Here is a 12229-nt window from a genome sequence, read left to right on the forward strand (position 1 = left end):
CTGATGCCGGATTTTGGCACTTATTGTGGGACTGCCCTGAGATTTCCCTTTTCTGGCATAGAGTTTGGTGTGAGATAGTCAAGACAGCACCGTCCCTTCCTACATTAGATCCTGGCATATGTTTATTTGGGCTAGATTTGGAGGAGACGCACTCTGTTTTGCTGTACAAATATGTTCTGTGTCTCACAACGCTAGCTAAGGTGGTTATTGCTAGGGTCTGGTTCTCTGCTGATATACCTAGGGTGGAGCATTGGAGGGCGTTGGTGAACGAGGTAATTCGCCATGAGAAACATATGTATAAAATACGGGGTTCCACCTCTCGGTTTACGGAGATGTGGGGCCGCTGGGGTGGCGCAGGGCTGGGCGAACAAGTATTAAGCACATGAGCGACATTGTAAAACTATGGATACTCCTCGACATGGATACATATATGTAACTATATATGATAAGAAATAACAAGCACACCAAAATGTGTTGGAAAAAAAATCGGTTTATTGATGGCAACTGTTAAAGTTATAGTTAAATTTCAATGTTGATGTTATGTTTTGTTTGTTTGTGACATAAAACTCAATAAAAACTACTTGATTTAAAAAAAAATATTGTTTCTTACAGGTGAAGACTACAGGTCCCAGCAAACCTGCCCACGTACTGGTACTTGGAGAACTACAATTACCAGCATGCATGGTATTAAGGGTCCGCTGCTACCTGTACTTTCCCTGTAAAAGAAATATTAAAACAGCACCGTGATAGCACAACTTTATTACAACATACACTCACACTTATACTCACACATACTTACCTACATTCCCTGTAGTCCTTCTGCCTTCTTCTCCATGTAGAATCCACATAACCTGTAAAAAAAAATTACAAAAAATATTCACCTCTTTCTAGTGTAGATCAATCCTCTTCAGTCCAAAGTAGGCATCCAAGGATTAATGAAAATCTAAACAATAAAACAGGACCACACGGATGGAGTGTACACACAAAGACCTCCTCTCCCAAATGCCGGCCTTTACGTGTCTTGTGTCACTAGGAAAGTCAGTTGCCAATCAGAGTGTGCCACATAGGGCCTGCCCTCTGATTGGCCATGAGCTCCTGTGCTGTTAATCACAGTTTCCCCATAGAATTCTGTCTTAAAACATTTCCATAGAAGAATATTGTGGGATCCGTGGCATTATGTGGTGAACCGCAAGGTTAATAGAGGTAAACCACATGGTTAACTGTAAAATACAATCTTAATTCTTACTTTAACCACTTAATTGCTATCAACTTGGCATCCACAGCAAAGGGTTGCTGGGATAGCCCCAGGCTTCATCCCTAGTCTTGGGCACCTGGAGCAAGGATAACTCATTTTTTGTGGGGGGTCCCAACTCCCTCAGGTTACCCCGGCCAGGACTGACTAGTTGGGGGGAGGGGGTAATGTTATGGCCCTGGGGACCAAAGTAAGCATATCACCAGGCTGTGGCATTACCTCCCTGACTAGTGGAGCCTGACGCTGGTTTCAAAAATACGGGGGACCCCTACATCCCCCCCTCCCTTTATTTTTGGAACTAGGACCGGTCCAAGAGACCGGTGCTGGTTGCTAAAATACAGGGAGACTGCAGTCATTTTTTCCCCTGTATTTTTTCAACCAGAACTGTCTCAAAGAGCCTGGGGCTGGTTATGCTTTAGGAGGGGGAAATGCACGTCAGGCTTTTTTTTATTTTATTTTTACTTTTGAACTCTTTGTTAACTTATCTCACTGATCTGTGCATGCTTCTGTCAAACTCTCCTATAAAAAGCTGGCCTATTTATAGGTGAGTTTTTGGTCATGTTTTAGGTCAGAGTTTAAAACCCGGATGCCATTACAGTGTCCAAGCTGTATGTTTTCCTATGGAAAACATCTGTATCCGAGTTTGAACTATGCTAAGTTACAGGAGACCAAAACAACATGAGTGTTTGCAAGTTCTTGGACCCTTTTACATTGGTCGAGTTTAGAAAATATGTGGGTTTAGCGCTAAACTCGCACATTTTTTAACTCGGACCTTATTACATTTGCCCCCAGATCTCAATTTATTTGTTCAGTTTGTTGGATTGGGATAGGCTGATGGAAAACTAAGCTTGATATTGAAGGATTTACAGAGAACACACAAAAATTTACAAACAAATTGCACTCCTCTATCAGAAACAATTTCCTGTAGGCATCCATGGGGATGGAAGATGTTTTTGATAAACCGAAGAGCTAGTTTAGGAGCGGAAGGCATCTTTCAAGGGAACAAAATTTGGAGTTTTAAAAAATCGATTCTAACAACCCAAATGGGGTTAAAATCACTGAAAAGGGGTAAATTAGTTTTGAAAAGCATGTAGATGTGTCAGCTGGGATGGGTTGGAATAGACAGAGGAAGTAAGGCACCCATGACCACATGTTGCAGTGATTCTGTTTTGCCCAAACTCAGCAGGCAAAAACATAATCCTTCACACCTCTCTGCTTCAAAGGCCACCAAATACATACAAGTTGGGCCAAAGTCTTGGTTATTCCAGAGTCTCCTGCAAAATTAATGGTGTGGGTCCAATGGAGAGGTTTTAAGACCTCCCAGGAGATGGATTTTGATGGGCAGTGTAAAGTGAGACCACACTGGCTCTTGAAGATAGAGATACTGAGTCTTCTTTTTTGTTCTTAGACCAGATCGAAAAGTAGTTATTAAAGAAAAAAAAAACAAATCTTTTTTTCACCCCATGTTCACCATTCTCCTCCTCTTGGAGCTTAGAACGATCTATGCAGTTTGAGACAACTAGACTGTCACTGAAAACAGAAGCTACCAGCACTCTCAAAGACTCTGCATGTTATGGGGGAAAAAAGCTCCGCTCCCCAGCGAAACTAACCCAGCTGTAAAACCAGTTAGTATTGAGTGGGCAAATGAGTGGGCCGGCTAACTGCTCCCACATACATACTGGAACTAGCACCCTGACTTGAGCTTTACAGTTACAGACTCATTTAAAAAAAAAAAAAAATAAACTTAAAAAAATATAAACTAAAACAAAATATAGAAAAGAGATCAGAAGACAGTGGCGGTACCACCGCTATTGTCCTCGAGAAATTAGATTCCTCATAGAAAAGCATCATAGAATGCTCCCAGTTATGACTACCATGGTGATAGCTGGTGATAGTGATCACCAGGAGGGAGTCTTTGATAACTAGTCCGAAATCCTGCACAATGTGAACACATACCATTTTTTGTGGGATTGAGGGATTTTTGCCTATACTAAATACACCCTTAAATAATTTTACAGGTAAAGGGCACTAAATAAGGTCACATCTAAGAATAAACTTCTTATATCTGTTCTGCCAAATCATATTGTCTTATTTTTCCAAGCTTGATCTAAAAGGATGAGAGGAAACCCAGAGATGTACATTACAAGTTCATGCTGATGATATCCTATATTTCAGCACTCTGTAAATGACATACAAAGAGATTATCTTAGAAACTGTATAATAATCTAGCTCGATGAGGTCTTGATCTTTTCCTCGTCACTATCTGAACAAAGAAATGTTCATCATGTCCTATAAAAGGTTCTGGATCATTCTTCAGTAGCTGGACAGTAACTTCCCCAGGGCATCTAGGAAGTGAAGTCTTTCACTGAAAGACTTCACAATGGGGAGAGTGCTTCGCCTTTTTGGATCCCAGCAAGCATTATAAAAAATATGTTCAATAATCGTAGCTAAACAATGCAAAAAAAAAACTATATATAATATATATGTCCCTTAAACAGGATTTCAGGACTGCAACAGTCCTATTACATTCTTTTTATTCTACTTAAGATGTTCAGGTTAGTGGGCCCAGATGTGATCTTCACATATTTGTCCTCATGGTGGCATATACTGCAAGTCTGACAAAACATTACAAGATCTGAATTACTGTAGTTAATTAGTACACAGTGCTACCAGGTTAGAAACCTTGTAGTTCTGTCATATATGCTTATTTTCCCAGAAGGACCATCTCTTGGTGAAATGTCAACCAAGAAATTTTCTTCTGTCAGTGCAGCTGATTGGATAGCTGCCGCGGGTTCAGTATGATTTGCCGATGGACGGGATGCCGGCTGTCAGTATACCGACAGCAGCATCCTGTCAATCAGAATCCCAACATCCCAGCATTAAGCCCCCTAACCTCACCTTTTCCCTACCCTAACCCTCCCTTGTGGGTGCCTAACACTAACCCTCCTCGCTCAGTGCCTAACCCTAAGCCTCCCTTCCCCGCTGCCTAAACCTAACCCTCCCCGCTAGGTGCCTAACCCTAACCTTCCCTGCCAAGTGCCTAAGCCTTAGCCTAACCCTCCCTGCCCAGTACCGATCCCTAACCTTCCCATCCCTAAACTCTAACCCTAACCTGCCTTCTGATGGCTATACCTAAGCCTGTTACTAGGGCTGATGGGCAGATGTAACTCCGTGAACCATAGAGGTGCCAGATCACCTTTCTCCCCAGTTCAACTATTTGTCTTCACCACATTGTAATTATAAAATGATTTTGACGTTTATGTTGTTGTCAGGAAAGCCATGGATACCCAAAATGAAGCCAGTGGATCCTGTTTTAGAAAATGTCACTTTGGAACCAGAACTGGAGGAAGCTTTGGCCAATGCCTCTGACGCTGAGCTATGTGACATTGCAGGTAAGCAGGGCTTTATCAGTGCACTGTCTGATGAAAAGATAATATAGAAGAACAGAACAGTCATATATGATAATACAGTTATTTCACCTACTGTAAATCTGTTGTTTATATTAATTGCATTATACGTTTTGGTATTGATCCCTAGAAATAAAACAAATCAATCAATTAGTGCTAAAACAGAAAGTGTATATATACACGGTCGAGTCATGTTATAATGACTACCAGATAATAGCCAGAGTAACCGCCGTGTGCAGCGTGGACAGCAGCTACACATTCACTGACCTCTGACGGTGTACTGCTACACTGTAGCATGTCGGTCAGCCCTCGTCTTAGTAGCCGACGTTCACCTCTCACATCAAAGGCATGTGGTGCTCCACAGTTTCCACCTTGGTTATTTGCAGTGGTGCCATTTGACCAGTCATGATACACCTTCACCACAGCAGTACGCGAACAGTTCACAAACTGCGCTGTCTCAGAAATACTGCTACCCTTGGCCTCAGAGCCGATAATCAGCCCTTTTTGCAACTCTGATAAATCGCCCCTTTTACCTATCACAGCAACGAGTGATATGTGTGCAGATGGCCTATAGTACACCTTATATACCCACCAAGCCAGGGCACGACATGTGACGTATTTTATGGGCTATACGCTGTCAATGTCAAATCTAGGAGGTGGTCATAATAATGTGACTCGACCGTGTATTTGCCTGTGGCTATATGGAGGGGTGTAAAGCCTCCTGAGAACTCAGAAAGAACTCTGAACAAGCTGGAAGTTAAGCAGCACAGTGTATCTACATATTCTATTAGTCAAATACCAATTGCGAGTTAGTATAGAGTCTTGAGGGTAATATATAAAAAACACATTTTAATATTTAATTTAATAGTAAAAGACCAGAAAAGCTCTGTCCCTATCAGCATATTCTCTTAAAGCAGGATATAAAACCAATTATAATATATTTGCAACAAAACAAATCCCCCATTAATAGCTGATCCAACACTCCATTTAAAAGAGCCTCAGATATAAATCTATCAGTGGGTAAAGGTTAGTATTTATCAGCGCGTTAACATTCCATATCAAGCTGAGTCCAGGTAGCAAAGGCACTCCTTCACAAATTGACAGGTCTCCTACTTAAGTTTGTCATCCAAAATGTAGTTATGGAAAAGTAATATCTGGCAGTATAGAAGGATAAATGTGAATGCAGTCTTATATGAATCCTTCAATTTGCTATATATTTAGTGCTCCCATAAATTCACAATTAAACCTCATAACATGGGACCTGAAATTCTCTCTTCCCATAAAATGTACCCCATACTTACTGACACAGATGATGGCAATATGTGTCTTTCTGCTAATGCCGTCGTGAGATGGCGTTTACACAGTCGGCATGGCAAAGGTATACAAAGAGAACAATTTACAATGACTATGCCAGTGGTATTGAGTGAATTTGGCAAGGTGTACAAAGCTTGTTAGTTCCAGCAGTGACCTTCTACGCGTACAATTAAATATGCCCTATATCTGGTAAAAAAAAAAAATCTTCTGTCAAGCATAGAGCCCATACACAGCAATGATCAGTGGATAAATGATCATTTCTCCTGCAGGGTCCACAGGGTATCCACTGGATACATTGGGATATGGTGGAGCGACAGCGGATTTGCACCAAACGGTCAAAGCTTTCTGGCCTCCCAACATGCAGCGGGCCCGTCCATATATCCCCGCCTCCTGGCTCAGGCAAATCAGTTTTTTGTTTGGTGCGGCAGGAGACGGACCATGGTCTAAGGGCTGCTGGTTTTTAGCAGCCATAAGCTTTTGTTATTTTATTTTTATAGTCTTACTATTTTTTCTGAGTGATCTTTCTAAACAGCGTCTTATACGTACCTTAGAAAGAGTTGCTCCAACAACTCCCCGCCAGGTCGTGACAACGCTTACCCACGACTACAGTGCTGTTTTGGCGGGCGTCTGTATCGGATAAAACTAGCAGGTCCAGCAGACGTTACCAGGCAGTGGCCGGAGTATGGGAGAAGGTAAGGCATCAGTTCCGCTTAGAGGGGAACGCGGAAACAGCCGCACTGTTTTAGGAGCAGTCTACCAAACAGTCGCTGACGCGGCTGCCATCGAGAGTGCACCAGCATAGGCTCCAGGGGTAGTATGATTCCGCGATCCCTTGGGTTGATGTCAGCAGTGGGGAGTCAGACGCTCCCCTGGTTGCCCCCCCCCCCCCCGGTTCATGACCAGTTTCCTCCGAGTCTCCCGCCATGAACTGTTTTCCCGCTTCCATCCAAGACGCTGTGTACTAAGGGGACCCAGTTGCAGCTTAGACGGCTGTGTGACTGGTGCGTCAGTATTCACTTGGGCGTCTGTGTTCACTATAGGTTCACGGAGTGGCGGTGTACACTATTAGCATCTGGATCCACTCACCATTCGCAAACGTACTGATCGGTTCTGGAAGCGGGGTAAGTCTCCCTGCATCCCACTCTACTGAGTACGGGTTATACAGCACTAAGTCTCTATCTACCTTTTGAGTACGAATAGTTGGATAAGTGCATAATGCATATGAGTCTGATAATATTACTGTGGTTTCTTTTGCTACGGGTCTGAATACGGTTAAAATTTTTATAACGTAATGCAGTAATATGTTTCTCCTACATACTTGAAATGTATCTGTTGTTGATTATGTGCTCATATTGCTTATTATACTAATGTATAACCTGTGACTGACTGCTAGTGTGATTGCTGACTTTGCTATAATTCTGTCAGTTTTCTCTGTCTATTCCGATCCTCAATGCTGGTGCTAAGCAGGGTAGGGTCGGATTGTATGTCACTTTTACACATTTTAAAGTGATTACAGTCACAAATTGTGTAGTACACTGTGAAAGTGTCTGATTATTTATCATGTCTAAAAGCGGCAAGGGTGAGGAAAATACACTCACAGCAGCACCAACACTCATTTCATGTTTGTCATTCAAAGCTGGGTTAACCTCTCAGGATCTGGTTTAGGATGGGTTGTGTGCAAATTGTTTTAGCTTTCACCAAGGTCTCTTGAAAAATTCAAGGCAGACGCAGGTGCAAGTTGATCCCCCATGGGCTATGTTTGCACAGACATTATCCAGTATAGCTGAGCGGATAATTCAAACTTCTGTACCAGGTATAGGTTACACTATTAACCCTTATGTGCAACATTCCACCTGCGGTTTATCATTTCCAGCAGGGGAAGCAGTAGCCTCTCTACAGAAGCAGGCTGAAAAGCCAGTGGTAAGTAAATCACATAGACATGGAACAACATCTTCACAGTCTACACATGTTTCAGATGAGGATTCACCTGAGGAGGAAAACTCATTACACTCTGGTTCTGCGTACAAAGATGAGGAGGAAGGTCTCAGCTCAGTGGACATATCTGAGTTGATTAATGCAATGAAAGCCATTCTATCCTTAGTAGAATCAGCAGAGCCTGTGTTAAAATCCAAGGCACCTGTATTTAAACATCCCAAAACAGTTAAGACTGAGTTTCCTGGATCAGAACAGCTGACGGAAATTATGGAAGAGCTTAGGCTACGCCCAGTAAGAAATTTAGAATTCCTAGGAAATGGAATTCCAGTTATCCTCTTCTGGCTGGGGACTGTTTAAAGAGGGAGGTACTGTAGGCCCTAAAGTAGATGCGCATGTTATTCGATTAGTGTGAAAATCTACATTACCACTGCCTTCAACATCATTAAATGATGTCATTGATAGGAGAGTAGATGGTTTGCTAAAAAACATTTTTTCCCTGTCTGGGGCAATCATTAGACCAGCCATGTCTTCAGCCTGGATGGCTAAAGCAGTGGCTGCCTGGGCGGATGCATTAGGAGGGGAAGCTTCAATTACATCTAGAGAGCAAAAATCCCATATTGCACATATCAAACAGGCTGCAATATTCTTGGAAGAAGCAGCCTTGGATATGGCTACTATTGCCACTTAAGCATCAGCTTCAGCAGTAGCCACTCACAGAGCAGTTTGGCTACACACTTGGAAAGCTGATTCAGAATCCAAGAAGGTTTTGGAGTCTTTACCTTTTACTGGAGATATTCTCTTTGGTAAAGAGTTAACTGGTATTTTGGAGTCAGAAGCAGACTCCAAGAAAGTAAGGTTTCCTTCCACTTACATATTTAATGTAAAAACCCAGCTTTTCGGCCTTTTCGGTCTCAAGGAAAAGCAAACGGAAAGGTGATGGCAAACAGTCCCAATACAACAGGTCTGGTAAGACTAAAATGCATTGGGCTACCAAAGGACTGGCTTCTAAAACAGAATATAAGCCATCAGCCTGATGGTGCGGGCCTCCACTTGGGGGACCCTAGGGTGGGGGGCCGACTTCTTCATTTTGCACAGATCTGGCAGCAGAAGAACAAGAAGCGGTATCTTACGGTTATGCGTTTGCTTTCAGAAAGAACCCTCCTCAAAGGTTTTTTTGTACCAGCCCGTCTTTGGTTGAGACGAGGGCCAGGGCTTTGCAAGAGGCAGTTCAGAAATTGCTTCAGTCAGGAGTAATCATTCCGGTTCATCCTGCACAACGAGGTCAGGGTTTCTACTCCAACCTGTTTCTGGTCCAGAAGCCAAATGGGTCGTTCTGGCCCATACTCAATCTAAAAAATGCTGAACAAGTACAATTGGGTACCTCGTTTTCATATGGAGACTTTACGTTCCATCACTTTGGCCATGGAGCCAGGGGATTTTATGGTGTCCCTGGATATCCAGGATGCTTACCTACATGTTACTATAGCCCTGTCCCATCAGCGCTATCTCAGGTTTGCTATTCTCCAACAGCATTTTCAGTTTCAAGCTCTACCATTCGGATTGGCCACAGCTCCCAGAGTATTCACCAAAATTATGGTGATAATGGCAGCTTATCTCTGCCAGCAGGGGATAGAAAAATTTCCATACCTCAACGATCTTTTGATCCTGGCACAGTCTCAGGAATTGCTTCTGTGTCATCTGCAGCAGACAATAGTGTCTGCAGAAGCACGGATGGCTCATAAATTGGGCAAAATCGCCTCTGGTTCCGTCACAGTGGATAACTCACTTTGGGGCTGTATTGTAGTCGAGCCTTCAGAGAGTAATTTTACCTCTGAACAAAATAGCCAGACTTCAGTTAAGGATTCAGGAGATTCTACACAGTCATAAATTATCCGTTCACGCAGCAATGCGTGTGATGGGATTGATGGTGTCAACATTCGACATGGTAGAGTATGCTCAATTCCATTCAAGGACTCTGCAGCATCTAATCCTCACCAAATGGAATGGTTTTCATCAGGCGATAAAAACACAGACTATGGTCCTTACTCAGAAAGTAAGGAGGTCAGTGTCGGACTGGGGCATGTAGGGGTGTGGCCAGTCTGCTGAGGGGGTGTGGCCTGCCACCTCATTGATTTGGCTAACCATTAGAGAGTGCAACGTCTGGGCCCCTTCAAAAAATATATACAGTAAATTCAGCTGCTGCATACATGATAATGTACCAGATTAATAACAGATTAATAACAGCAATGCACTGTAGAAAATACACCATAGTCCAGTATAAGGTAACATATGTATAATGTATAATTCAAGTGCACAGTCTAGAACCTGATCCTTAGAGCAGGAGGTGGGGCCCACCGGTGGTTTCCCCTGTACCCCTGTGGGCCAGTAGAAGCCTGAAGGAGGTCATTAGCCTGGTGGCTACAGACATCCCATCTGGACAAAGGGAGACCCTTTTGGATATCAGATTGGGAAATTCTGACAACGGATGCCAGCCTTCAGGGCTGGGGAGCAGTGTCAGGAATAAATTGCTTCCAGGGGCAATAGACCAAGGAAGAAAGTTGCCTGCCAATAAATATGTTGGAACTCCGAGCCATACACATGGAGTTGAATCAGGCAAAGGACATTCTTCAGGGGAAACCAGTCCAGATCCGCTCGGACAATGTGACGGTAGTAGCGTACTTCAATCATCAGCAGCCGGAAAGCAATGAAAGAAGGAAGTCACACGTTATAGTGGGCAGAACTTAATCTTCCAGCTTTGTCTTCAGTGTTCGTTCCAGGAGTCCTAAACTGGGAAGCGGATTTTCTCAGTCGGCACACCATTCATGCAAATATATGGGCTCTACGCCCGGAAGTCTTCCAGACCCTGGTCGACAGTCGTGGTTTGCCAGAGATAGATCTCATGACATCTCGTCAGAACCACAAGGAGCCCATATACTGATCAAGAACAAAGGACCATGAGATGGGACTTTCATCTGGCCTATGTGTTTCCTCCCATCGCCCTGCTACCCAGGGTGGTGAGAAAGGTAAATAAGGAAAAAGTGCTGTGATACTAATAGCTCCAGCTTGGCCCAGAAGACATTGGTACACAGATCTGCAGAGGATGTCGATGGATGCTCCATTCCTACTACCTCAACGTCCAGATCTACTGATTCAAGGTCCTTGTCATCACAGACATCTGGATCGACTGTCTTTGACGGTGTAGCTCTTGAGATCTCCATCCTGAAGTCAAGAGGATTCTCACAACAGGTAATTCAAACAATGCTTAGAGCAAGGAAACCCTCCTCAGCTCGCATTTATCACAGAATATGGCAAGTCTATATTCAATGGTGCAGTGAACGGAAATTTCAGAGTTTCCAGAATCCTAGCATTTCTTCAGGCAGGAATGGATAAAGGTTTAAGGGTGGCTTCCTTGAGAATGCAAGTGTCAGCACTAACTGTATGGTTCCAAAAGAAAATTGCCAACCTGCATAATGTGCGCACTTTTTTCCAGAGAATGCTACGCATTCAACCTCCTTTTGTTCCTCCTACAGTACCTATTTTTAGTTCTAAAGTCCCTTCAAGTTGCCCCATTTGAGCCACTTAAAAGAGTGTATTTTAAATGGTTGACAGCTAAAGTTTGCTTTCTACTGGCTATGGCTTCAGCTAGAAGAGTTTCAGATTTAGGGGCATTGTTATGTCGTCCTCCATTTCTGATTTTTTATCCAGATAGAGCAGTTCTCAGAACTAAATCTGGGTATCTTCCTAAGGTGGTGTCTAAATTCCACCTTAACAAAGAAATTGTAGTCCCGGCATTCCAAGGACCGGACCTTTCTGTGGGAGATGCATCATTGGAGGTAGTCCGTGCCTTAAGGATCTGTGTAGATCATACCAGTGCTATCAGAAAGACAGATTCTCTCTTTGTTCTCTACGGACTTCACAAGAGAGGATGGCCTGCTGATAAGCAGACACTGGCGAGGTGGCTTCGGATGACAATTTCGGAAGCACATTCTCAAGCTGATCTCCCAGTTCCGGATAATGCCTCTGCTCACTCTACTCGTAAGGTAGGTCCATCATGGGCTGCACAACATGGTGCTTTAGCAGAACAGATATGTAAGGCAGCCACATGGTCTTCCATTAACACATTCATTAGACATTATGCCGTGGATACCTTTGCCTCTCAGGACGCTGAATTCGGGCGAAGGATTCTCCTGTCCAATCAGGAGCATCCCCACCACTAAATTGCTTTGGGACATCCCAGTGTATCCTGTGGATACCCTGTGGACCCTGCAGGAGAAATATACGTTATGGTAAGAACTTACCCCTGATAACAGTATTTCTCCTA

At 43.4% G+C, this 12229-nt stretch overlaps 1 protein-coding gene across 2 annotated transcripts in view; it reads left to right on the forward strand.

Moving 5' to 3' along the window:
• The window catches only part of TMOD1 (tropomodulin 1), a 154920-nt gene that overhangs the window by 54253 nt on the left and 88438 nt on the right, over positions 1–12229 (forward strand). For both annotated transcript variants that reach the window (XM_063914239.1, XM_063914238.1), the window contains exon 4: positions 4525–4644. In XM_063914239.1, coding sequence (XP_063770309.1) covers positions 4525–4644 — 120 coding nt within the window. The remainder of the gene's footprint in view (positions 1–4524; positions 4645–12229) is intronic.

Source organism: Pseudophryne corroboree, chromosome 1 (genome assembly GCF_028390025.1).
Source record: "Pseudophryne corroboree isolate aPseCor3 chromosome 1, aPseCor3.hap2, whole genome shotgun sequence".
Taxonomy (NCBI): Eukaryota; Metazoa; Chordata; class Amphibia; order Anura; family Myobatrachidae; genus Pseudophryne; species Pseudophryne corroboree.